The sequence below is a fragment of the Eschrichtius robustus genome, chromosome 13 (genome assembly GCF_028021215.1).
Source record: "Eschrichtius robustus isolate mEscRob2 chromosome 13, mEscRob2.pri, whole genome shotgun sequence".
NCBI classification, from domain to species: Eukaryota; Metazoa; Chordata; class Mammalia; order Artiodactyla; family Eschrichtiidae; genus Eschrichtius; species Eschrichtius robustus.
Window position 1 is genome coordinate 67,915,429 of NC_090836.1, and position 27,305 is coordinate 67,942,733.

General features: G+C 35.9%; 1 protein-coding gene across 10 annotated transcripts in view; it reads left to right on the forward strand.

Moving 5' to 3' along the window:
* PTPRQ (protein tyrosine phosphatase receptor type Q) overlaps nt 1-27,305 on the forward strand; it is a 260,044-nt gene that overhangs the window by 181,935 nt on the left and 50,804 nt on the right. For 8 of the 10 annotated variants that reach the window (XR_011076020.1, XM_068561270.1, XM_068561274.1 and 5 more), the window contains 7 exons: nt 3,087-3,208; nt 9,592-9,778; nt 13,009-13,253; nt 16,210-16,276; nt 19,251-19,409; nt 19,981-20,203; nt 22,246-22,319. Coding sequence is in view for 9 of the 10 variants with exons in the window: in XM_068561270.1 (XP_068417371.1) it covers nt 3,087-3,208; nt 9,592-9,778; nt 13,009-13,253; nt 16,210-16,276; nt 19,251-19,409; nt 19,981-20,203; nt 22,246-22,319 (1,077 nt within the window). In the remaining variant the exon portion in view is untranslated. The remainder of the gene's footprint in view (nt 1-3,086; nt 3,209-9,591; nt 9,779-13,008; nt 13,254-16,209; nt 16,277-19,250; nt 19,410-19,980; nt 20,204-22,245; nt 22,320-27,305) is intronic. The other 2 variants (XM_068561275.1, XM_068561277.1) reach the window with 2 other exon arrangements.

Genomic DNA, 27,305 nt, shown 5'->3' on the forward strand with positions numbered 1-27,305 from the left:
TCCCCTTTTACAGAGTCAAAGGCAGGAGACAGGCCATTGAAACCCACAAAACATCTTACATTTTTCAGAGCGATTTCTCCATGAGGGAAGTATATAATGATGATCAGTAATGGTGTACCTAATCCTGAAGCCTATGCACTCCTCATTTCTAAGGAATATCCAGCTTGGGAAGGAAAGAGAGTTGCCACTTTTGAATATGGAGTGCATTATTCTGTGAGGGCATCCAAAAACAATTATGCTGGTGGCAGGAGACCTCCTATAGCTCTCATTTGTTATGTGTACAGTTATCTAAATGAATTATGCTACAATTTGAGGCAGTTTTCCTAAATCTAGGATCCTAAAGTTAGAATAAGACTGAAGATCTCAGGACATGCAGGGTGTGTTTAAGTGCTGAGATACCATGATCTCTCTACATTAGTCACCAGAGAAATCATGTGCCTAATTCTGTCATTATTATTAACACCTCTCAGCTTATCACACCTCTGAATCCAGGAGCATCGCCCCCCTCACTCTCTCCCCTGGATGCCATATAGACTGGATCTCCGAGTCAATGTTCAGAGTATTGCACAAAGTTCAGAAAAGGTACAAGTAGGAAGGATATGTTTGTCACCCCAAAAGCATTTTCCCACAGAAACTTTCTTATACATATTTCCTAGAGTCCTCTATAGTAACATTTGAGTACTTCTTTAAATTATTTCAATGCTGCTATTAAAAAATACTTTTATGGGCTGAGCTGGGCTCCCAAATTCCAAAACATATAATATCATCTCTCTTGGAAATGTTCTAAGTACCAATAACTCATTCATAGTTCAAGGATTGTCACTACTATTAGCATCTTAAACAGCTACCTGGTGTTGAAATAAAACTTTTGTCTTTCTTCAGAGCCTGTGACTCACTTGAACCAGATATACTTGCCATATTTATACTATCCCAATTTGTAAGGAATTATCTGAAAATTTTTAAAAACCCTTCTCCATCTTGGTCCTGTCTCCCTGGTTCTAGGCTCATCTTTCCAATTGCCAGGCAGGCATCTGAATCCTTGTGAGTATCTCAGACTTAATGAGTACAGACCAAATTTATCATCTCCTGCCATAGTCTTATCCCTACCAAAACTAGTGTCTGTTCCTGAACGTGCTGTTGTTGTGAATTCTAGCAATATTCTCCCAGTATTAATACATGAGTTAGCTTTTACTACATCCTCTATTTCACATCTCATCTGCCCTTAAGTACTTTTTATTAGATTTTCTAAGGGCTCTGGGATTCATCTCCTCCTATCTCTACCTACTGTCACTCTTCTACTTTTGGGTCTCATCAGATCTCACCTGGCTTTTTGGAAATAGCCTATCTGGACTCATTGCTTCAGAGCACATATCTTTTTCATAGCTGCATCAGATTTCTTCCTAAATCATTAGAAAAATACTTCCCTTTTCAGAACTTTCAGTGGCATCCCATTGTTTAAAGATAATCGAGTGCTCCCTAACTTAGTTCCCAAATGACTGCTTGAGGCTTGTTCCCTACCCTATCCCTCCATTAATGCTGGTCTTTCTGTGATATCTCTATTCCTTAAATTTAGGGATTCTGATTTTTTTTTTGTACCATGCATTCCTTGGACAGTCTGGTGAAGTGTGTGGACCCCTTCCTAGAGTTATATTTTTCAATTATAAGATAATAAGCATAAGCATAAGATTAACAAGCATAAGAAAGCCATTCTGCAGAAATAATATTCTGCCTGTGGATCCCATTGTTTATATCTTTGTGGCTTTGCTTATGACCTTCTTAGCAAAGAAGTGCCCCCAAACTTGCCCTTTTGATTATTGAAATCCTTCTCATGTTTCAAAGTCTATTCAATCCCCAGCTCCTCTCTGCAACTTTACCTTGACTCCCCGCCCAACTGTACTCACCACTTTGTCTTTGCCCTCTCATAGTAGATTATTTGTATTTCTAATTAGTTCTTATCTTTACTTTGCCCTTTGTTATAATATTTTGTATTAATTTACAAAAAGGGCCAAACTCTAAACTAATGGGCTACTTTCACACATTTTGTGTTCGCAGTTCTTTCTAAAACACTGTGAAATATGTATATGAAGAGGAAACTGAGGTCCAGAAATTTTATTGTCCGACCAAGATCATACAACTTGTTGCTGTTATAAATTTGAGGAAATGAATATTTTCTCTTCTTGTTTACCCCTTCTCAGGATCTAAGGAATGATATTGTTAAGTAATGTTTGTTCATGTGGATTTAAAAATCAGAAATGCTGGGAAATATTCAACTCCCAATATTTAATATCCCTGGAAATGATGAGGGGCCGTGCTAGGACAGGGATGTGTAAACAGTGTTTCTAGGTCAATGTCTGTGTCAAAGTAACTGTGACTAAATCCTTCTTAACATACTGAAAACTCTTCTAATTCCTAGTAGTTTCACAAATTGAAATTTCAACACAGGTTTTCATCAGTCAGTTCCTTAAAATATTATTTCTTGTTTTGCACTCTTGAGGAAAGACAACAATAATAAAAGTAAGACAAATTAAAGAATTTGTTTGGAATCATAATGAACTCAGGAAATGTTTACATTTGTAATAATAAGATCAGTTGTATAACCTATTTCCTATGCTACCCCCTCAGTGAAAACAATAAAGCAACCCAATTTATTGATACATTTGTGAGACAATACATTTTAAATATAATTCACTTGAACCAGTTCCACTTTTCTGTAGTCAAATATGTTTAGTTTCTGCAAGTTTTCCTAAAACAACATTGTTAACCTATTTTAAAATAAAATATTGATTTGTTCAAAAAGATTTATTTTAGCAATAGTAATGCTTTCTTTTCAAACTGTTATTTCAAGTTTAAAAATCATGTATTTATGACCATTAATTTCTCATATGGAAGTTCTTTATGCATAGTAATTATTTTGAAAGTAATTACATCGTTTGATTTGCCAATGCCTTTTAGCACGCTGTGAACTATAAATTTATGTATAATTAATTCATCATGATTATCCTTTTTTACAGTCTTTTCTATTATCGTATTGTGGCAAATACTAGCTTAAATGTAGCAAGGTAATTGATTTTTTTCTATTTTCATAGCTCCAGATGGTCCTCCTGAAAATGTGTATGTAGTAGCAACATCACCTTTTAGCATCAACATCAGCTGGAGTGAACCTGCTGTCATTACTGGACCAACATTCTATTTGATAGATGTCAAATCGGTAAGGCATGTCTTACCTTCTACAAAAGACAGTATAGAGCATGGTTAAGAATATAGGTTTTGGAACCAGACTTTGAATTTTAATCTCAGCTCTGTTAGGCAGCTTACTTAACTTGTTTGCGTTTCAGTGTCCACATCTGTAAAATAAAGATTGGTAATACTACCCAGTGTACAGAGATTTTGTGAGGACTAAATTAGAAAATACGCCTAAAGAACTTAAAACATTGCCTGCCGCATAGTAAGTGTTCAATACATGTAAATAAAGTATTGTCACCATGGTTATTATTGTATTTATCGTCAGGGTATAGATGATGTATATAAACGAGGTTAAGTTGATAATAATATATTGGTTTAAAATACAGTGAAAACGAACTCAAAACATAAAAGGAGAACGGACAAGGCATTAGGAGAAATATCTCCCAAATAATATAGCATCAGAGCTTAATTTTGAAAATAATTGAAGCAGACCATGAAAAGGAAATGGTAATGGAAGTTAGAATAATAGAAAAGTTAGCTTCCTTCAGGAAAAAGCAAGTAGTTCTGGAATCCTCGGTCAAAACTTTCAAGAAGAAAAGGCTGAGAGATGAGGCCAGATCAGCAGGCAGACTTATAACATGTTATGGAGTGTGGGTTTCATGGTAAGGGCAGTGGGGTGCCAATTGTGGAATTAAAGCAGTGTCGGGATACAGATTTCTGTTTTACAAGATCAGTATGGGTGCATTGTAGAGAATAGTTTTAGAGAAGTCCTGGGGGTGCAAAATTAAGGAGACAGGAAACTATAAGAGTAAAACTGGACAAGAAAAGAAGGACAGAGGAAATGGAGTGAGGAAAACAGAATGAAAAGTAATTTAAAACTACAGGATTTGGTGAAAAAAATCTGTGGATGGTGAGTGAAAAGAATAATCAAGGATGACTTTAAGATATATGATTTGGAAAATTGTGAGGAGGAGCAGATTTGTAGAGGAAAGGCATGAATTCAGTACTAGATGCACCGACTTTAAGATGCCTGGGAATCCTCCAGATGAAGATAGCCCATTAGCGGTATTATTTGTGGATCTGTAGCGCAGGAGAGGAAGTTTGTATTTCCAGATTTGGGAACTGTTGGTGTTTAGATGATAGATGAAATAATATGAGTAGATGAGATTAACTACACAACATGTAAAGACTCTTCTGTAAGAACTAACCTGAGGATAGTATCCTGGGGAATACAAACATTTAAATAAGATGTCCCTGAAGACACCAAATTGGAGTAGCCTTCCAGACAGAAGGAGACCCAAGCATGAGAGTCAAGCCTTTCACCTAAGACAGGGTGCTGCACAATGTGAATAATGCAGAGTTGTTATCTAGGATTAGAATTGGAAACATCTCCTTGCCAGCCTGCTTGAGCTTTACTGGACCTGATGAGCAGTCTCTTACGGTTGCATCTAACACATTAAATTAGGTAATTCATGGTGAATTCTCCTCTCCTTCTTGCTGTTTCTATCCATCTCTTGTTTAACTTCTATGATTTTTTTATGTCTTTATATTATTTCTTAAAGGAAATACTTCTTTCTCAAAAGATGTGTCATGATTAAAAGAAAATTTCAGGGTTTATTGGTACATTTGTTCTCCCATTCAGTCTTCAGTTTATGTTCCTTTTTTAGAGCATATCTGTGAAGATTTTTAGTTAATAATTAGCCAAAAATAATCAACACGAATGACAAATTCTCTGGGAATAGCATTAAAAGCAAATTATAAAATGTTAATGCTGTGCTGTATCAAGTAAAAGACACTTTATTAAGGAAAATAGCTCTCTCTTGGAATTTGGTTGTGTTTAAAGGAAGGAAAAATAAAACATTAAAAAAAAGTGATTTATAACCTCATTCTCTTAGCATTCTTACTGAGATTAAAAATGAGCAAGGGCAAGAGAGAAGGAAGGAAAGATAACTAATATTGTAATTGCTTATTTCAGTTACATATTAGCTCTTCATATGCATTGTATTATCATATCTTATCTAATAACATTTTGATGTAAATATTATCATCTGCATTTTGCATAAAGGGGAACTGAGGCACAGAGATGATAAATAACTTCTCAAATATTAAGACGTGGCTAAAACCAGTAGACAGTGGTGTGATGGAAAATAGGAAAAACCATCAAAAAGCAAATAAAAATTGCCAAACTGAAATATATGCTCACCAAAACACCTTTGGATCAAAGATAGCAAAAATTCAAACAGATTCTAACACTTCACAGTTTTCCTAGGATTCTTGGAACTAAGTTGTCATTTGTTCCTTCTTCCCTTCATTCTTTCAACACACTTTATTTTTTTAATTTTTATATTGGAGCATAGTTGATTAACAATGTTGTGTTAGTTTCAGGTGTACAGCAAAGTGATTCAGTTATACATATATACATGCATCTATTCTTTTTCAAATTCTTATCCCATTTAGGTTATTACAGAATATTGAGCAGAGTTCCCTGTGCTATGCAGTAGGTCCTTGTTGGTTATCTATTTTAAATATAGCAGTGTGTACATGTCAATCCCAAACTCCCAACACACTTTTAAATACATTCAAATGCCAGCATCGTGGTACGTGCTGGGTATGTAGAAGCGAACAAGTCTGATGTGGTCATTATCCTTATAGAGTTTATCTGCAGCTCATTTCATGAATATATAACTATCTACCTTCAAAAGTCATTGGCTCGCAGGCCAAAGAAGAACGTATGTCACTGAATTTAGGACTTATGCTGCAGCCTGGCCTCTGCCAAATACTAACCACAAGGGCATAAAACTCTTCCCTTAAAAGACTCAAATTAAGCAAAAATTGACAATCTTGAATAAAGATATATGGGCTCAGATATCATCCTGGATGATTCTACTGGAAATTAATGCATTTTGTGGCCCTTTGTTTGTCAGTCCCTTTATTTTTTAGCAAATACTTAGTAGCTTCTTTCACCAAGACAGAGATGGAAAACAAAGTTCTGCTTCCAAGTAGCTCACACTCTAGAGAATGACACCAGAATATAAAGAGCTAATTGTAGAGTATGAGGTATGCAGTCTTTTTTGGAATATAAACTAACAAAATAATTAAAGTTTCTGTTATGGGGGACATAATATATAGAGGAGACTGCACAGAGAAGGTTAAATTTGTTCTGGGATGTAAGAATTAAATGGGGGTGTACCAGGTGGGGAAGAGTGCAGGTGGGGCAGGCAAAGGAGAGGAAAATAGAACCAGAATCTAATTACTGACAATGTATATAAAACAACCATACTTCAAAAAAAATGGCAGACATTTCATCATAATAATCGATGATCAAATATGAGCAAACAAATTTGGAGCTGATTGAAGGGAAATGATGGGTCAAAAAGGTCTGAGGTTTCAGTCCTGGGTAAGTGGACGAATATTAGTTAATGATAGTAGGTTTAGTGAAGAAAGAAAATGAATTTTTCCACATGCTGTATTTGAGGGCCCAGCATTCTTTTTGAATTTTACTGTATATTTTTTAAGATATAGTAGATCACATGCATGTTATTTCATGTTTTACTACTTGCTATTTGTTATCCATTTTTTAATGGAAGGCATTGGAATAATTTAGTTTTACTTTATAAGACCATGCCCCATGACTTTGTGTAGAGAGGTCTGGACTCTTCAAAGACCTGGGAGTAAATCCTGTCTCAGCTACCAAGTTGCTATGGAATCCTGAGGAATTCAGCTCAACTCTACAAAATCAGAGTTGAAATAGCTATAGTAGTCAGGCAAGGAACATCAAGGAACAGTCACAATGAAGCTTCAGTGAGGAATTGGAGACCCCTGCCCCATTAGAGGAGTCACCTGTCACTCATCTCTAGATAATTGTTACCCAGCATGAATATAAGCCTAGTCATAGGGGAAATTTTAAAAGCCCGATTTGTAAGTGATATTTAGATGTTGACAACTAATTAAATACATACACACTTTCTACCAGTGGGTGCATGCACCCGATCAATGGGATTCCTACACTGATTGATTTGTTTTTCTGCCACTTTAGAAGTGGAACACCTCCCTCCACTGCTCTGGTTCGATCTGTTTGACTTTTTGCAGATCCGATATTTTTCAGCCTTTTGCTGTGTTTCTCATAGCAACATCGTTTTTAGTTAAAAAGGCTCTTAGAAAAGAGCATTTGAAGAACATATTAAACAAAAGAACATCTTTCAAAGTTATGAGAGAGGGTCAAGTTGAAAATGAACTTGATAGTGAGGACACTGTATCCAACTTGTTTTTAAGTCTTTCAAGTACTTGAGAGAAGCAGGCATAATAGGATTTCAAACTTGCTGTTGTTCATCTCAGGAAAAGCCCTTCTGTTTAGCGCTAGAAACTTTAGCTATGCTTAATCCCCACAGTGAATAGGGCAGACTCTCCATCAAAGACAGACTATGTTTTAATAAATTATACAACTATATTTAATATACCTAAGCATACTCATTTGTACACATTTAATAATTATGACATCTATGTTAATTGATTCCTTACTTAGTGCCTTGCATGGTGCTAGATCAGTTTTTCAAACTTCAATTAGGACCAGCATTTTTAAAATGAATTGGAATAAAATTAAAAGGAGCAGAAAATGTCAAAGTGCATTTCAGAAGTTGTATTTCTGAAAAGCAATTTTCAGTTATAAAGAATACACACACACACATCCTGAATTATGTTGCAAAATGTGTTTCATTTTTGTTGGTCATGGTAAAAAAAAAAAAAATTGCAAATTTCTGTGCCGGCTACTTCAGATCTGTTTTTTCTAAATCATCAAAATACTTTAAGCAGATATTATCACCCCAATCTTACATATACAGAAAGTAAGACAGAGAGCATAAATGACTTATCAAATGCTACAGGAGTTATTAAGTGACCAGGTTGGGATTTGAACCCTTGATGTCTGGGTACCAACCTATATTCTTTCTTCTATAAAACATTGGAGTATAAAAATAAACAAATGGGACCTAATGAAACTTAAAGGCTTTTGCACAGCAAAGGAAACCATAAACAAGACCAAAAGACAACCCTCAGAATGGGAGAAAATATTTGCAAATGAAGCAACTGACAAAGGATTAATTTCCAAAATTTACAAGTAGCTCATGCAGCTCAATATCAAAAAAACAAACAACCCAATCCAAAAATGGGCAGAAGACCTAAATAGACATTTCTCCAAAGAAGATATACAGATTGCCAACAAATACATGAAAGAATGCTCAACATCACTAATCATTAGAGAAATGCAAATCAAAACTACCATGAGGTATCACCTCACACCAGTCAGAATGGCCATCATCAAAAAATCTACGTACAATAAATGCTGGAGAGGGTGTGGAGAAAAGGGAACCCTCTTGCACCGTTGGTGGGAATGTAAATTGATACAGCCACTATGGAGAACAGTATGGAGGTTCCTTAAAAGACTAAAAATAGAACTACCGTATGACCCAGCAATCCCACTACTGGGCATATACCCTGAGAAAACCATAATTCAAAAAGAGTTGTGTACCACAATGTTCACTGCAGCTCTATTTACAATAGCCAGGACATGGAAGCAACCTAAGTGTCCGTCGACAGATGAATGCATAAAGAAGATGTGACACATATATACAATGGAATATTACTCAACCATAAAAGGAAACAAAATTGAGTTATTTGCAGTGAGGTGGATGGACCTAGAGTCTGTCATACAGAGTGAAGTCAAAAAGAGAAAAACAAATACCGTATGCGAACACATATATATGGAATCTAAAAAAAAAAAAGGTTCTGAAGAACCTAGGGGCAGGACAGGAATAAAGACGCAGAAGTAGAGAATGGACTTGAGGACACGGGGAGGGGAAAGGGTAAGCTGGGACAAAGTGAGAGAGTGGCATGGACATATATACACTACCAAATGTAAAACAGCTAGCTAGTCGGAAGCAGCCGCATAGCACAGGGAGATCAGCTCGGTGCTTTGTGACCACCTAGAGGGGTGGGATAGGGAGGGTGGGAGGGAGACGCAAGAGGGAGGAGATACGGGGATATATGTATATGTATAGCTGATTCACTTTCTTATAAAGCAGAAACTAACACCCCATTGTAAAGCAATTATACTCCAATAAAGGTGTTAAAAAAAAAATTGGAGTATAAATTTCATTGACTGTGGAGATGATTTCTGCTTGTTCTGATTAATTGTGATTGATTTTTTTCTTTTACTTTCAATTGTTGAAATAATTGTAATTAGTAAACTGTTAAAGTAGCACTTTGGATTTCCCAGGTCCGTCTGACTGTAAATAAAAGAATTTTTGAAGCTTGGCTAGAAAAATATACCACTCATAGCTTTCTATTATTATGTTTTAGTGATTTGTATCTCAAGTGCTGCTTCCTTTAATTGTTAGCTGTTTTTTCCTGTAGGTAGATAGTGATGAATTTAATATTTCCTTAATCAAGTCAAATGGAGAAAATAAAACCATAGAAATTAAAGATTTGAAAATATTCACAAGGTATTCCGTGGTGATCACTGCATTCACTGGCAATATTAGTGCTGCACATGTGGAAGGAAAGTCAAGTGCTGAAGTGATTGTCACTACTTTAGAATCAGGTAAGGTTTATTTTTCATGCTAAAAATTGACTGAGTTAGGTGTCTTTCTTACAGTTTCTCACACCTTACCCTACAAAGCATATGTGTTAAAAGAAATTTTTTAAGCATATAAGTTTAAAATTCAGTGACTCACTGTGACTGACAAAAGTAAAGCTTTGTATTTACATTTTTGAGGCAAAGTGGAATTATGTAGAATAGTCAATACTTGTAAATACAAAAATAAATTAGTTCATAATAAGGTAACCAATTGTACTTTTTTGCATTTATTTAAACACTATTTCAGAAGTTGAGTTACCTTGCCTAAGAGATGATTTTGTCCAGCTGTCTATAGCCAATAAAGCTTCACCTTAAATTCCATTTTAATTATTTCTCTCCCATGGTTTAAATGCACATTAAAGTAATAATACTCTATTATTAAATAATCTAGAATTCAAAATTAGAACCCAGGTTATGTTTTACCATATCTGTTTTCTTCACTTAGTTAAGTGACATGTTTTATTACATAATCTATTTGATAAATGTCAGAATCTATACAGATTTCCTCCAGTTCCTATGAACAGGGTCTGAATGAATAATAAGATTGTAACCAATAAGAATTTAATGTGGAAAGTCAACTTCCCAGAATTCGCTTGCCCCATCCTCCTTCAGACTCCTGATGTTCTTTGCCACCAGATATATCTTTGGAAAGAGCACATGAAGGGATGTGTTGCTATAGTTTATTTGTTGCTATCTGTAAGGTAAGTATAGGAGGTAAAATATTTTTTAGTTAGTCTTTTCATTATGCTACATACTCTGTTGTCTATAAACTTACGGTTCTAAATTGAAAAGTACATCCTATCCTCAGCACCCTAAAATTCTGCTTGTTTCCATTTTGTGGCCATGTATATTCCAGGTACTTATTTTCTTATTATACTTTTTGCACTTCTCCCCCATCCTACCTATCTGTGAGGAAAGTTGCTGCTAAACTTATTCACATTCACACCACAAAGCATTGATTGCAAATCCTAATGTGCTAACTCTTCCAAGGATATCATAGTTTAATAAATTTCTACTAAACCTCTCAGAGTAGAATTTTAGATGTCAAACGAAAGATATTTGGAGGATAGAAGATTCTTTCTAGCATTCAGATAATTCTTTCATGTATTCAACTTTAAAGCTGATCCTAATTTTAGAGAAACAATTCTTATAAAAAGAAAAAATATATGTTTCTTATGTATCATAAAAATGTATAACAGCAAGTGTTGTGAAAATGTGTGTTGAACCAATTTAACCTTTATTTCAGCTATGCATTTTTTCATCCTGTGATATTTGGCACAATGACATGTTTATTTGCTTTTCTCTCTTTTTTTCTCTCACTGTTATTTATTTACTTATTTTTTGCTTGCCATACGGCACTATCTCTAGGGATGTTTGCAACAATATCTGAATATCTGAATCATTGACAGCCAAATATTAACAGCCTTTTCATGGAAATTCTTTACTTAGAATTTTAGAATTTAGAATGGAATATCCATTTCAATGTGATCAAAATATGTTCATTCAATGAGTCATTTATTTAAAGAACACTGATTATGTAGTACAACAAAAACTAGTCCTTCATAAAATTATTCATAAATAATTTTATCCTCATGTGTATCATTTTAAAATAATAATTTATTGATATTTAGCTAGTTATATGTTAGGATAACTTTTATTTATCAAAAATAAACTGGAATATCTAGAACATAAAGAAATCTTAAAATTCAACACTTAAAAAGAATCCAATTAGAAAATTGACAACGTGAACAGACATTTTACCAGAGAGGAAATATGACTAGCAAATAAACTCATGATAACATAGGTTTTCAACACCATTAGCTATTGGGGAAATGCAAATTGAAACCACAGTGATATATCACTATACATCTACTAGAACAGATGAAATAATAATTTTTAATAAAATAGTGATAATACCAAATGTTGGAAAAGATGCAGAAATACTAGATCTCTCATACATTGCTAGTGGGAATGTAAAAGGGTATAGCTACCATGGAAAAATAATTTGGTGATCTTTTATGTACTACCAAATGTAAAATAGCTAGTGGGAAGCAGCCACATAGCACAGGGAGATCAAGATCAGCTCAGTGCTTTGTGACCACCTAGAGGGGAGGGATAGGGAGGGTGGGAGGGAGACATAAGAGGGAGGATATATGGGGATATATGTATATGTATAGCTGATTCACTTTGTTATAAAGCAGAAACTAACACATCATTGTAAAGCAATTATACTCCAATAAAGATGTTAAAAAAAATTTTTTTTTTTAAATGCACTTACTACATGATCCACCAATTACACTCTTGGACAATTATCATAGAGAATTGAAAACTTAATGTCCATGCAAATATCTGTATATGAATGTTAATAGAAGACTTATTAGTAATGACAACAACAAAATAACTGGAAATACCCAAATGTTTTTATAAATTAAACTCGTACATCCATAAAATGGAACACTACTCAGCAATAAAAACAGAATGAACTACTGATATATACAACAACCCTGATGTACCTCAAGGTCACTGTGCTATTGTCTTTTGCAAATGACAAAACTATGGAGATGGAGATTGATTAGTGTTGTGAGGAGGCATGGAGTGCAAGTCTAAGGGGAGAGCAAGAGGACGTTTCTTTATGGTGATGGAATAGTTTTGTATCTCGTTTCTGGTGATGGTTACAGGAATCTACACATGGCATTAAATTGCATAGAACTACATGCAGATACAGGAAAGCATGAAAAATGGTGAAAACTGAATAACGTCTATAGTCAACATTATTGTACCAGTGTCTGTTTCCAGGTTTGATATTAAACAACAGTTATATAAGATATCACCACTGGGGAAAGCTGGGGGAAGGTTACAGGGGACAGTATGCATGATTTTTGCAACTTCCTGTGAGTCTACATTATTTTTAAGTTCAGAGCATCATAGAAATGCATTCTGTATAAAAATACATATATTATAAAAGGCTAAATAAATAAGCAAATAAATTGGATCACTGTTATGGTTTCTGTGATTTATAGATGTCAATGATTCTATAATGTATCAGCCATTTTGCTTGTTTTCAAAATTAAATGGCTTAAATGATCTGTGTAATACTCTTTATAAACAGAAACTTGAAGCAAATCAGTTTTATATGGACATCAAAATGAACACAAATATTTTTTAAATTGTAATTGCTAAATATTTCATTTCAGTCCCTAAGGACCCACCGAACAACATGACATTTCAGAAGATACCAGATGAAGTTACAAAATTTCAGTTAACATTTCTTCCCCCTTCTCAACCTAATGGAAATATCCAAGTGTATCAAGCTTTGGTTTACCGAGAAGATGATCCCACTGCTGTCCAGATTCGCAACCTCAGTATTATCCAGAAAACGGACACATCTGTCATTGCAATGTTAGAAGGACTAAAAGGCGGACGTACATACAACATCAGTGTAAGAATACATAGCTTTTAATTATTCACCTATCTTACAAAGTTGATTTACAAACTCAGCATTCAAAAATACTGCAGCTTATGTACATAACACATTTTTCCTATCTTTTCGTGGGATCGCTTAAGACCTGCCAACTGAAAATAAATTTGGAGAAACAAAATTGCTGATTTCCTATTTTAATACAGCAAGTCCTGTGAAAATATGTAAACAACAAAAAAGCTTGCACAATTATAGTGGAAATCTAGAAATAAAGCAGGAAGAAAATCCACGTTAAAAGGTAAAGAGCAGTGACCCCTGCTCGCCGAAACTAGAGAAAGCCTGCGAGCAGCGATGAAGACCCAACGCATCCAAAATAAATAAATAAATAAATAAATAAAATCGATAAATAAAAGTTAAAGAGCAGATATATATAATGAGATGATTCTGCCTAAAGAAAAACTGTTTCTGTGTGATTATAGGTGGAAAATGGAAAAACAAATTTCAAAGGCAAAAGTCAGAAATAACTATGTGATTGAAATTCACATGTATTTCACACAACTATTACTAAAAGCTAATATTTTACATCTTAATTCTAAATTATCCATTTGGTAAAGTAAATATGTATGTGAGTTCATATACATACACACAGACACATACACAATTTGTTTCATCCTTTCACTATTTTTGCATGTCTTGGAATTTTCAAACAGTCATATAGTTCAGAAAATCATCTTTTTTTTTTTAATTTACGGCTGTGTTGGGTCTTCGTTTCTGTGCGAGGGCTTTCTCTAGTTGTGGCAAGCGGGGGCCACTCTTCATCGCGGTGCGCGGGCCTCTCACTATCGCGGCCTCTCTTGTTGCGGAGCACAGGCTCCAGACGCGCAGGCTCGGTAGTTGTGGTGCACGGGCTTAGTTGCTTCGCGGCATGTGGGATGTTCCCGGACCAGGGCTCGAACCCATGTCCCCTGCATTGGCAGGCAGATTCTCAACCACTGCGCCACCAGGGAAGCCCAGAAAATCATGTTTTAAGCAACATAGAATTCACCCTATACATTCAAGTAGCTCCATAACTAATCTTTTCCTGTCAACTCTTTATATCAGAAAACTGTCATTAATAATCAGTGTTGTTTCCCTCGCAAACTTTATATCTCTATATAATCTGACTTGCTAGGATTCTTGTTGCACGTACCATTAAATGAACCCTCGTAGTAGAAGATCTATTAGAGAGAAGGTGGTGGTTAAGGGAATGAACTGACCTAGGTTCAAATTCTGGCTCTGCTAGTTTCTTTCTGGGCAATTTCCTCAAATCTGTGCCTCAGTTTCCTTATCTGAAAAATAAGTAATAAGAATAGTAATTTCTGTGTAGGATATTAATAGTTATGGTAGGTAGCAAGTGTTATAACAGTTTTGGCTCTCGCAAATAAAAGAAAAAACAGGAAATAAAGTACAACCAATTCATAATTTAAAGAAAAACAAATCTGATTGTTTGCAAAGTACAACATAGTGTCCTCAACACCTGAGAGTTTATTAGATATGTGTAACTTTCGCACCTGTCCCAACCTACTGAATCAAAACCTACAGATCTCCATTTAACAGGGTTTGCAAGTGACTTCTTTGCTCACTGCAAGTTGAGAAGCACTGCCCAACTTTATTATCTCACTTAAAGGTTAGATTGTAAAGAAATAAAAATAATTAAGCACTTCATAACATCACTTTGTATTTTGAATACTTCCTTTTTAAAATTACATGCACCAATAAATATTTCCTTTAGATATTTTAAAGCTACATTTTATGGGCTTGGTTTATTTAGTATACCTACCACATCACGTATATTAGTATTTTAATTCAATCACAATACTACTGAAACTATCCAGGGGGTGGAGGGTGGGTCACTAATGTATGAAACAAATTTATTAATTCCAATAAAGATATATTCTGAATTGTGTTTATTGAATACAGTGAAATTGGCCAAGAACACAGTCTTTTACACAGCAAGATAAAGTGAATAAAAGAAGAGCCTGTGTCTGCAGCTTCCTAAGCACAAAGTTAATTGAAAGGATTCACATTTGTGTAAATCACCCGCTGTAGATACAAACAGAAATGCTTTATGTGTATATGCTGCATTATGCAGGGTATAGCGTCAGATACTTTGGGGCAGGGGTGAAGCAGGGCATAAAGGCCAACTTTCAGGGGGATGATTTAATACAGGAAAACTGGGAGGCTGAGGAATAGGGTTTCATCTCAGAGACGGAAAAAAAAGAGCGTCTTGAATATGGATTTAAAGAAAGCCGGAGTTAACCTAGCTACAGAGAGAAGGTACAGATGTTAGAGTAGATGAAGAGAGAGTGTAGACATAGTGACTTTTCTGCTCTTTCCTCCTAAAGGTTCAAATTGAAGCCACATCATTCTTGGTCTGTATGATAGGGCTGTTTAGGTCACTCAGTCTTTGTTCTCAGGGCTTAGTACCATAATATCAGTTGTAAGAACTATTTTATTGCTAACGTTCTTCCTCCATATATTAATTTGAGTTCAAGAAAATATAATTAACAGACTATATGAATTGTTTTCAAAAGTGCAATCATTTTGGGCTTCCCTGGTGGCGCAGTGGTTGAGAGTCTGCCTGCCGATGCAGGGGACACGGGTTCGGGCCCTGGTCTGGGAAGATCCCACATGCCGCAGAGCAACTGGGCCCATGAGCCACAATTACTGAGCCTGCGCGTCTGGAGCCTGTGCTCCACAACAAGAGAGGCCGCGATAGTGAGAGGCCCGCGCACCGCGATGAGGAGTGGCCCCCGCTTGCCACAACTAGAGAAGGCCCTTGCACAGAAACGAAGACCCAACACAGCCATAAATAAATAAATAAATTAATAATAAAAAAAAAAGTGCAATCATTTTAAAATGACATATAACCATAATCAGTTATACATACACATATGCAATAATTTGAAAATAATAACAAGGTGTTTCTTTGTTTTAGGTTTATGCGATCAATAGTGCTGGTGAAGGGCCAAAGGTTCAAATGAGAATAACCATGGATATTAAAGGTACATGAGCTGCCTTCCCATGAAATACTATTGTCTTAATCAAAGAGTAATTATAATTTGTATTCTGTATTAGAGTTAAGGATGTAGTTAAGCTTTTAAACGATGCATATGCATATAATAAGCATATATTAAGTAATAAGTAATGTATGCTTATCAGGCTATAATTAAAATGTCTAAATCATAATTCAAATTACCGTGTTAATTACAGAGAATGCCCACTGCTATTTATCTTGTATTTCTTTTCTGCTAAATTTAAACTTTTCTGAGACAAAGTTTATAATTGTATTTTATGTTTTTAAAATTTTATTGAAAAGAAAGCTCCTTTAAATTACCCATGACTAGACTTTGACTAGTTCTAATTAGATTCCTTGACTGATCTTTATTTATTTTGAAAGTCAGATTCTTTTCAGTTAATCAAATAGTGCTTGCTGAACTACCATATAATAACTTTATGATTCTGACTATAAAAGTAGATCTATCAATTCATTATTGACAGGGATTTTTTTTCATAGAAAATATATGAAAATTTAGAGACTGCCTCCCCCACCAAATTCCACAAAAGCCATAAAAGATTATTAAGAGGACTTCAGGGGCATTCAGTCATTCAAGGTGCCTTCTCAAGACTGAAAATATGCACACAGTTTTGCCACTTCTCTAACATCCTGTGTAAAACCTGCAGAGAGATTAAAAAAAAAAAAGTGTATTGACCTTTGGTAGAATTCCACCTGATGCTCCTCTCTCTGAAACAAAAAGTAGCTTTTCTCAGTCTTTGGTAAGCATAGCACAGCACAGTGATTAAAAAGTGCCAGCTTTTAGGCTGAGTCTAGAGTCAAGTTGCTGTGGTTGAATTCTGGATTGGCCACTCGATACCTGTTTGACTTCGGACAAGTTTCTTAACACCTATAAGCCTGTATAATGGAGATAATACTAGTTCCTACCTCATAAGTTGCTGTGAGGATTAAAAGAGGTAATCTTTGAAAAACCCATGGGACAGTGCCTGGAAACAAGCATTGTTAAGAATAAGAAATAATCACTATAAGATAAAGCTGATAAATTTTACTTTTTTATCAATGGGTAGTTTATATAACTATAATACTATTTGTGTTATTTGCTTTTAGTTGATAAATACGTACTTGGAATGTACAAACTCCTAAAGTCTGAAAAATATCAGCTACTTTAGAAAATGACTTCATAAAGAAGAGCTTACCTCATACCATCCTAATTTCTCTTTGTTATTTAGTGGCAGGCATATTCATATATTCAGTATACAGGTAACAATAGATGCATTATATTTATTTAGTAAAACTTCCCATTTCAGATACTTTGGTCATCCTCAGGTAGAGATGACTAGTTCTGACTTTCCATGCCTTACATAGGGTGGATAGACTCACAACCAGTTATCTAGAGAAGATATCTGAGTACTAGGGGCAGTGGTTCGGTCCTAGAGAAATGAATTTTTCTCCAGTAATATGCATGATTTTATTAATGACATGGAGTGACACTGGATTAATAGTTGTGTCATTAAATTTGCATTTGACAGATAATACCGAGTTGGATAGTACTGTCCCATGCCGGATTCCTCTAACTGGAAACCTTGTCTTGGGGACTCCCCAGTGGCCTCTCTCAAAGTTTCTCAGAACTTCCTGAAACCTGAGGCCCTCCCTGCTGAATCCTCTCTTCCTTCCTTCTCCCCATTCACACGTGTCAGGCCTGTGATCTGTAACCTTGCCACCTGCTCTTGCCCCTGCCCCTTTATTCTCATAGATATTTTCCCCAATAAACTTCTATACATCCGTTTATGTCTCAGAGGAGTGAGCTAAGGGATCAAGTCAAAAAGACTTGGTTCCAGTCTTGATAGTTCCCTCTTACCACTATGTAGCATAAGGCCATTTTCCTCATGCATAAAATGGAAATGATACTGCCAATGTTATGGCATTGTCGAGAGGCTTTTTAAAAAGATTTTATAAATATGAGAATTGAAGTTTGATTAAGCAACTTACTGATGCTCAGCTAGTGTATGTAGCTATAAGATGAAATGAAACAAGAGGAGCTTCTACAAATATTGATTTTGGAGATACTTGCATGCGTTGACGGTAAAATGTGAATTATCATGGCACTTTTAGAAAATTATTCTGGCAGTATCCGTTAAAGTTAAAAGTACATGTTTCTTTTGTTCCAGAAATTCTGCCCTTGGGAATATATTCCATAGAAATAAAAGGATCAGTAAATAAGGCTAAATGTATAAGGCTGAGTAGTGAAGCAAATGTTCAAAACCTGAAGGAAAAGTGAATTCCCATCACTAGATGAATGACTGAATAAACATGATGCAGTTGCACCATGATATACAACATAGTCATTAAGAAGAATGAGTTAGCCAGAACTTGGTGACTTGAAAAGATTTACACAAGTCTTATTTAAGTGAGAAAAACAATATGTGGGGTAATTATAATACTTAATATAGCACCATTAAAACATATCAGTGAGAAAAATCCATTATGTATGACTTTATGTATTTTTATATGATTATGTGAACATAGAGAAAAATATGTGAGGATACCATCTAGATGTTTGGTATGGATAACTGCAGGGTTAGAGGGCAGGGCTCCTGGTATGACTAGAATAGAAACTGGTAAACCAGCTAAAGGAAGTAAAAGAAAAAGAAAAACATGAAAATACTAGTATGATTTAATGCATTTGTGAAAATTAGAATTTCTTTAATATATAAAGAGGAGTCAGATGTCTAAAAATCACACCTGGGTCCCATTATCTTAGGCAAGTCTCAAATATATAATTATACCATTAGGAGGTAATAATTGCTAAATATCTGCTGTATCCAAACAAAAATCTGTTTCATTTGTTATTTATATTTGTCCTCACTTTATCTGTAAATTACTGCATGAAAGGAGAATTCAAAATGATTTTCTCTGCAGAAACAAAAAATGAATTGGTAGTGATATTTCTTCTTTGTTTATAGCTCCAGCACGACCAAAAACCAAACCAACCCCTATTTATGATGCCACGGGAAAACTTCTTGTGACTTCAACAACAATTACAATCAGAATGCCAATATGTTACTATAATGATGACCATGGACCAATCAAAAATGTACAGGTGCTTGTAGCAGAAGCAGGAGGTATCATCACATGCCAGCTTATCTTGTCAAATAGCAGTGTGTGAACTGCTGAATGCTAAAGACATTTCAACTCAAAATTAGTAATATAAGGTTGACTCCTGATTATTACACATCTCTTGAGTTTAATAGATTGTCAATATTATTATTAATTTATTATCATTAATTTTACTGATCATTAATATATGCCTAAAATATTTTACCAAAATTTAAAAAGGCATGGTTAAAATATGTGATTTATTTATTCCATATGCTGGTAGGATTGTTTTGATTTTGGCAGGATGGAGTCTTGACAGCTTCTTTGGAGGTGTGAAAGAGAGAGTTAGTTACCCTTGACTGAGGAATGTTTTTTCTCCGAGAAGTCATTCTCCACAATGCCTATGGATTCATGTGTGATGGGAATGGATAGGGTTCCCTAATTATCCAGGTAGATCAGCTGAATCATCCCTGGTGGTTCACAGAGTGACAAATGTTGCATCCAGATTTTCCTCATGCAATTATAGAAACACCCTTTATAAATGTGAAAATACATTTGGATATTACTTGTAATCATTATTCTTTTTTCTGAAAATAGCTCAGCATGATGGAAATGTAACAAAGTGGTATGATGCATATTTTAATAAACCAAGGCCATATTTTACAAATGAAGGCTTTCCTAATCCCCCATGTACAGAGGAAAAGACAAAGTTTAGTGGCAATGAAGAAATTTACATCATAGGTGCTGATAATGCATGTATGATTCCTGGCAATGAAGACAAAATCTGCAATGGACCTCTGAAACCAAAAAAGCAATACTTGTAAGTATAATTTATGCTTACTATGCATCATGTTAGCAAGCTAGCTGACAACTTTCATCATCCATCTACCCCTCCAGCCATCTTTCCAGTAAGTGCTGGGCATCCGTAATGTATTGTGACCTAATGCATGATAAAGATCAACAAGGCATTGTCCTTACATCCCGTAAACATACAGTTGTAGGGAAAGTAGGGAAGCTTAAAAGTAATTATGGTTTGATGTGTTAAGTGACTAAGGGCAATATGAAAAATGTGCAGATTGGAGAACACAGGTAGAATTTAATTCTTTCTGTAAAGGGCAACGTGACTAATGTGTACTATTTTGTGTTTTTCTCTCATTTCGCTGCCATGCATGCTAATGTCAGGTTTTTAGAAACACGATTCTAGTCTTTCAGTTAATTATGGCTTCAGTTTACCTCAGTGATAGCAATCATTTTCAGCTTTTCATACTATCAAACAACTGAATGAGGAATTGAAATCTTTACAATTCACTTTAATATTTGGTATTGTGTAGATTATAATAATCTAATATAAAAACCAATGCTGATATTTTAGCTTTATTAAATGCTTTGCTAAATTGGTTATTTTTCTCCTACTAAATTGACTTATTTTTGTGTCATGACTATAATTTTTTAATTATTTAAATTATTTAATTTTCAAAATTAATTTTTACTACTAAATTTGAAAAATACAGCTAGTTTCATTTTTGCCTGCTAAAGCACTGTTAAATTCTTCATAAACATCCTAGGACAAGTTAACATGAGAAAAGTTAGAGAAGTTAGGCATTTGAAAAAAGAATGCTCTATTATCTGTTATTAAGTACAATTACTTGGGTTAGTAAGTTATGGCCTGAAATTAATCATCATACAATAACAGTTACAGAAATGATATACCACAAAGTTTAATATTTATCCAAGAATTGTTGATTTTACATAATTTTTTCCAAAACATTTCATATAATCCATAAAATCGTAAGAATTTGAGAAGAATAGGGATTAAATTATGAAGTGCAATTTATTAATGTAGATTGGTTTTATATTTTAAAATTCTTGTAGGTTCATAGTTTTGTCTTTTTAAAGAGTATGGATTTCTTTTTTAAAATAAATTTATTTATTTTTGGCTGCGTTGGGTCTTTGTTGCTGCCCGCAGGCTTTCTCTAGTTGTGGCGAGCGGGGGCTACTCTTCGTTGCGGTGCGCGGGCTTCTCACCATGGTGGCTTCTCTTGTCGCGGAGCATGGACTCTAGGAGCACGGACTTCAGTAGTTGTGGCATGCAGCCTCCGTAGTTGTGGCTCGTGAGCTCTAGAGCACAGGCTCAGTATAGTTGTGGTGCACGGGCTTAGTTGGTCCAAGGCCTGTGGGATCTTCCTGGACTGGGGCTTGAACCCATGTCCCCTACATTGGCAGGCGGATTCTTAACCACTGTGCCACCAGGGAAGTCCCATAGTTTTAAAATAAGGTAAATTTCGGTAGTCTTTGTGGTGACAGAATCATCCAGTGATTTTTTTTAAGATTGATTTTCTTCTGCATCCATTTTGTATTTCATATGTCATGAAAGCACAGAAAGTGAAAATACAGCTGTGCACACTCGGAATTAAGAAGCATTGTTCTTCATTTGTTTATATTTGAACGGGATAAGTTTTATATGACTATTCTAAATCTGGCTTATTGGCATTTTCAAAGGTGGCTGAGGTATAACAGTTATTATGCTTTATATTTGTAAAGTGTGCTTGTGCAGACATTCAGTGGTTTCATCCAAATAAATCTATGAAGGAGGTGATCTACTTCATTTGATTAACCTGCTGACTATTCCTAAGTCTGGTCAAATTTTTGGTCACTCTCTCATGAAGTTCAAGAGGTCCATGTAAGATAATTTCACGTAAAGATATTATTTATTTGTCCTGATGGTGATTGATTTCCAAGTTTACACTTTGTACGTTAATTTTCTCTTTAACAAAAATGTCTTTTTCACAGCCATTTGTTAAATTATTCATAGAAAAACAAAGTCATATGGTATGTAAATTGTTGTTGTTTTTTATTTCATAGATTTAAATTTAGAGCCACAAATGTCATGGGACAATTTACTGACTCTGATTACTCTGATCCTGTTAAGACTTTAGGTAAGACATATTTTGTAGTTTAATTTCATTTATAATCTCAACACGCTAATCACAGCTGTAACATTCATTAGTAAATGTATTAGTCCATGACGAATGTTCTCAAGGATAAAGTCATTTCAAGGTTAATTATCCTAAGGAAAAAATAGTATTTATAATACTCTTTGAAGTGATGGATGTTCCATCTATTCAAATCTGGATATAGACTTCAGTATGGTATTTGGTCTAGGCTGATGTGTAGGAACATTACACTAAGCAAATATTTATTTGGCTGTTTAATATGTAACCTTATATGTCAAACATTTTTACTTCATAAAAAAAGAAAAAGGATTATGGAAATTTTCCTGCAATAATCCTAAAAGATAGAAGCTTACCTGACTTTTTAAATTTTATTTTCTTTCTGATCAACTCTGAGTTTTTCAATTATATCCACCCAGTCAGGCCTGAATAAAACGTCAATACAATTTAGTCAGATGCAAGTGTATCTCTTCTTCTTCCTTTTCTCCTCCTTCCTCTCCCCCTCCTCCTGCTCTCCCTACTACGGCTACTACTTCTTCTCTTCCCCCTCCTCCTTCACCACCAACCTATCTAACATTAAATATTCTGGGCCAGACATACTCTGAGGCTCTGTGTGTGTATTCACTGATGGGCTCTTCACAGCTATCCTTTAATTTAGGTCGGTGGTTCTCAACCAGTGATTTTACTCTCCAGGGGGCATTAGGCAATGTCTGGAGCCATGTTCGGTTGGGTTGTCACAATTGTGCGGGCTGAGCTAGTGGCATCTAGCGAGCGGGGAGGCCAGGGGTGCTGCTACCTGTCCTTCAGGGCACAGGACAGGCCCGCCAGCAAAGCGTTATCTAACCCACAGTCAATCGTGCTGAGGTTCAGAAACCCTGTTAGGTGCCAGTGTTAGTTCCACTGCACAGACGAGGAAACCACGGCCCAGATTAAGTAATTAACGTGGCTCTGCCGGCACCAATTTTCCAACCATTACAATCCAAATGCAGGATTTAGACCTGGATTCAAATCTTGGCTCTACCACTGGAGAAAATAATTTAATTTCTATAAACCTCAGTCTCCTTGTTTGGAAAATGGTGATATCATCTGCCCTGAAAGATTTATGTAAAATAATATAGGTAAAGATATTAGTATTTTATAAAGTGTTCAATGCTCAATAGCTGCTTTTTGGATGAGTTATAATGGAAGATTTTAAAAATATATTTCCTTAGGAGAAACTGTTTCCCTAGGACTTCTCTGAGTAAAGCTTCTCACAGCTTTCTATTTCCTCTGTATCAGGCTCTGAGAGTGTGGAACTTTGTATGTTGTTCTGATCCGCAGTACATCATGAATGCAATAGATTTCAGTGATAGTTATGGCTGGAAGAAGATAGAAAATGTTCCAACCTTTTCAGTGAGAAAGTCTCATCTGGTTGTGGAACATTAATTGTATAAAAAGCCAGTTTCTGCAGCCTCCACTTAGTTAAGGAAACTTTGGATCTTGAGGAAACGAAGGGGCACACGGTTTGCTACATTAATGTTGATAGGGGAATAACCTATAAATTTCGTTAGCTGTGCTGTCTGCTTAAATTCCATAAAATCACTGGTTTGATTAATTTTACGTAATCAATCATTTTTAAATCAGTTGACTAGACTTGTGGTTTTGAAATTGTGTCAAGCGTTTCTGCATTTGATAGGTGAGTTTATCACACCCTGACACCACCACAGTAAATGTTTTGATGGCATCAACTTAACTTCCTTTAGGTTATAGCATTCAGAAACTACGTATTATCACAGCTAAATGGTGACCCGGTATGTTTACCGATGGAAGATAAGAAACATAGTACAAGTGGATTAGCTCATATGTCTTACAGAGATGACATTTTGAGGGCACGGTGCTAAAAAGAGATCACTTTGCTGTGTTGTTTGCTGTGTGCTGTTCATCTCATAGCTTGCTGGTTTTATATAGATTATCGATACGAGGACAACATATTCAGCCAATTATCTGAAAGGTAAAGTTGAGACATCTAGGTTAATAGGAATGAAAGAAGAGGGAAACCAAGCATCAGGAACCATGGTGTACAGGGACGTGATTCCCAGATTCTGCTAAATGGCTTCCCTTTGGCCAAGGATGGGCCTCATCCATCACTTTGGCCACAGGTAGTCTCAAGATGTCCCTCAGCGACGGTCTTCTCTTTCTTCCTTTGTCTCTCAGCCAAGGCAGTGGAATACAATAAGTAATTCTAGAAGATAGAAGAAATACACCATCAGTTCTCTGATTCCCCTTTTGGAATCATCACCACCACCCAAGTCATCCAGGTGCTAATGTTTGTGTGCCCTGGTAACAGCAGGAGTATAAGGGGATGTAAGATGTATAATGAATGGCAGAGCACCAGATCCTGTCAAGGTCAGAATAGGAGGGAAACACAGGCTGGGCACAGTCTGTGAAATGCCACTGGGTTGGTAAGGGGTAGTGACAAGGAAGAGTCCCACGTATCTACGATCAATTTTTCAGGGTTCATGTGCTATTTGGAGACCAGGGACACCAGGATAGCCTTTCAGGCTCCTCCTTAGGGTGGCCTTCCATGGGCTCTCTTCTGATAGATAGCAGCTTTATCATAGGAGTTTGCTCTCTTAACGCTTACTCCGTTTGACCACATAAAATTCTGCTATCTAGATAGTTAGTTGTAGCTAGTAAAACAGTGCCAGGCAGGAGTGGAGGAAATTAAAAGGAGTGCAACCCTCAGTTGTGGTGAAATGAAATGTTCAGATCTGGAATACGTTGTGTATCACTGGAGCAGAATTCCTTGATGTCCAGCAAAGTAGCCCAGTCATTTTGCTGGTTAATGGATGTAACACCATCAATTTCTGGCCTCATATTAATTTTTTACCTGGCTATTGGATACTGTGGTTCTGTGTATATCAGATTCACTCTTGAGTCAGGAACCAAAGAACACCCTCCAGAAAAGGTGCTGGTCTATAATTGACATTAATAAAAGGCCATGGAGTCATAGAGTTTTTGGAAAAAGAACATTGCCGAGGAGGATATAGTAGAAGGACCCAAAAAGGAAATAAAGTTGACTGTTTCTACAGTGGGCGGTGGTCAATGGCAAGAATGGTTTCACGGCTATGAGAATGGGGGCAAGCAAATAGTAAAATGCATTGGTATAATATCCCTGGTGTCACCCTAAGCGTAGAAAGGATGGTTGAGTCCTTTTTTTCTCTCAGACATGTCATGTATTGGGATATAGGATAGCATTTGCATCAGGCTAGCGGCTCCCAGCATTTCTAACAGGCCTGCCCAACTTAGGTGTGCATCTCACACTTCAGCGAAAGAAGTCTAGGTCCCATCTAGGTCATCAAACCACCACTGGATGTACTGGTATTTTGCACACCACAGGCAATGAGCTTCAAGTTGAGTCGCCTATCAATACAATCTTCAGGATTTAAGTGCCTTTGCAAGGCTGTGTTTCTAGGTTAGTATAGGACATGCACTTACAAGACAGACCATTTTGATAGTGGTTGTGCCCGTCAGAGATATTATTTGGATGTTAAAATTAGGGGCAAAGAATCACTGATGAACTAAAAGCCTTAAGTTTAGGGAAAAAGGCTAAGAGCAGTACAAGTGAGAAGGGGCCAGACAGGGCTTTGCTGAATCAGGATTGATAACATGGAAGAGGTTTGCACGTTGGGAAGTCCTTACGGCCTGTAGGAATAATGGGAAATGACACGTGCCATCATTTTGATCCTAAAGAAATACTTACAACTTACTTGATTTTGTTTTCACTCAGGATTGAGCATTAGGATTTTTATTAAGAAAATTCACAAGAATCCTTCTTAAATTCTTTTTTAAGAATCCTCCTTAGGCACATCAGTTTATGGAAACTGCTTGCAGGCAATGTTTTGATTGCAAGGTTTAATTATAGAGGAGTCCTGTGATTTGAAAACCAGACACTGCTTTCTGCACCTCACAGGGCTTCATTAAAGCTGAACAATTTGAAACCTTAAACCTCATGGCAAAGGCGCTCTGTGATTGTTTTCTTTTGTCATAATACTTCTCGTTTAATTACTGTGCTAACAATGAAAAGTTCCAATATGCTCACTTGGGAACAGAGATAGGGAGTCACTATATATTTTTTGCAGCAAAAGGATCACTTGCCCCCAGGACACCAGAGGAACAGGGGAAGGTTTTATCATGTTAATGAGGCAGTGGCAATGTGATGGTGAACCTCGTAAACTCTGTAGTCAGACACGCATATTTCAGGCAGTTCTGGCATATACGGAATTTATGTGACCTTGGGTTAGTTACTTAACAAATTAACTTCTGCAATCTTATTTCCAAAATGAGAATAATAATACCTACTTCATAAGCTAACTGGGAGATTAAATCAGATGAATGGGCAGATTAATGACTATGAAATGTTATTAATAAAGATATGAAACATTATTTATGTGACAAGCCGTTTATGAGTTTTTCTCTATATAACCTCATGTATTTTTCACTACAACCCTCTAACACGATTTCCTGTTTATAGGTATCCCCAATCTACTGGTAAGAAATCTGAAGCTGGGTCTTTAAGCATCTTGCCCAAGGTTACAGAGCTAGGAAGTGGCAGCACTAGCTTTTAGACCCAGGCAACCTGACTTCAGGCAGTGCTGTGCTTATAACCACTGTACTACGTTGCCTGGAAATCACTAAGTGCCCAAGTAGCTTTTGATTTCATTACTATTTCTGATTTTTCTGTTCCCGCAGACTTCCTATCTTTGCTGCACCATTTCCTCTTCTCAACATTTTAAATTATTTCTAGCTGTTCTCTTTGCACCTGCTCGTCTTAGCTTTCTGAGGCTAACATTCATACATAAGTATACTGTTTTTACACATAAAGATGCAATACTTCCTTTTTGTTTGTTTTAACAATGAATAAGTATGACTTTGCAACCTGGCCACTGTTTATTATCTACTTCTAATATTTTGCCAATATGATGTATTAAA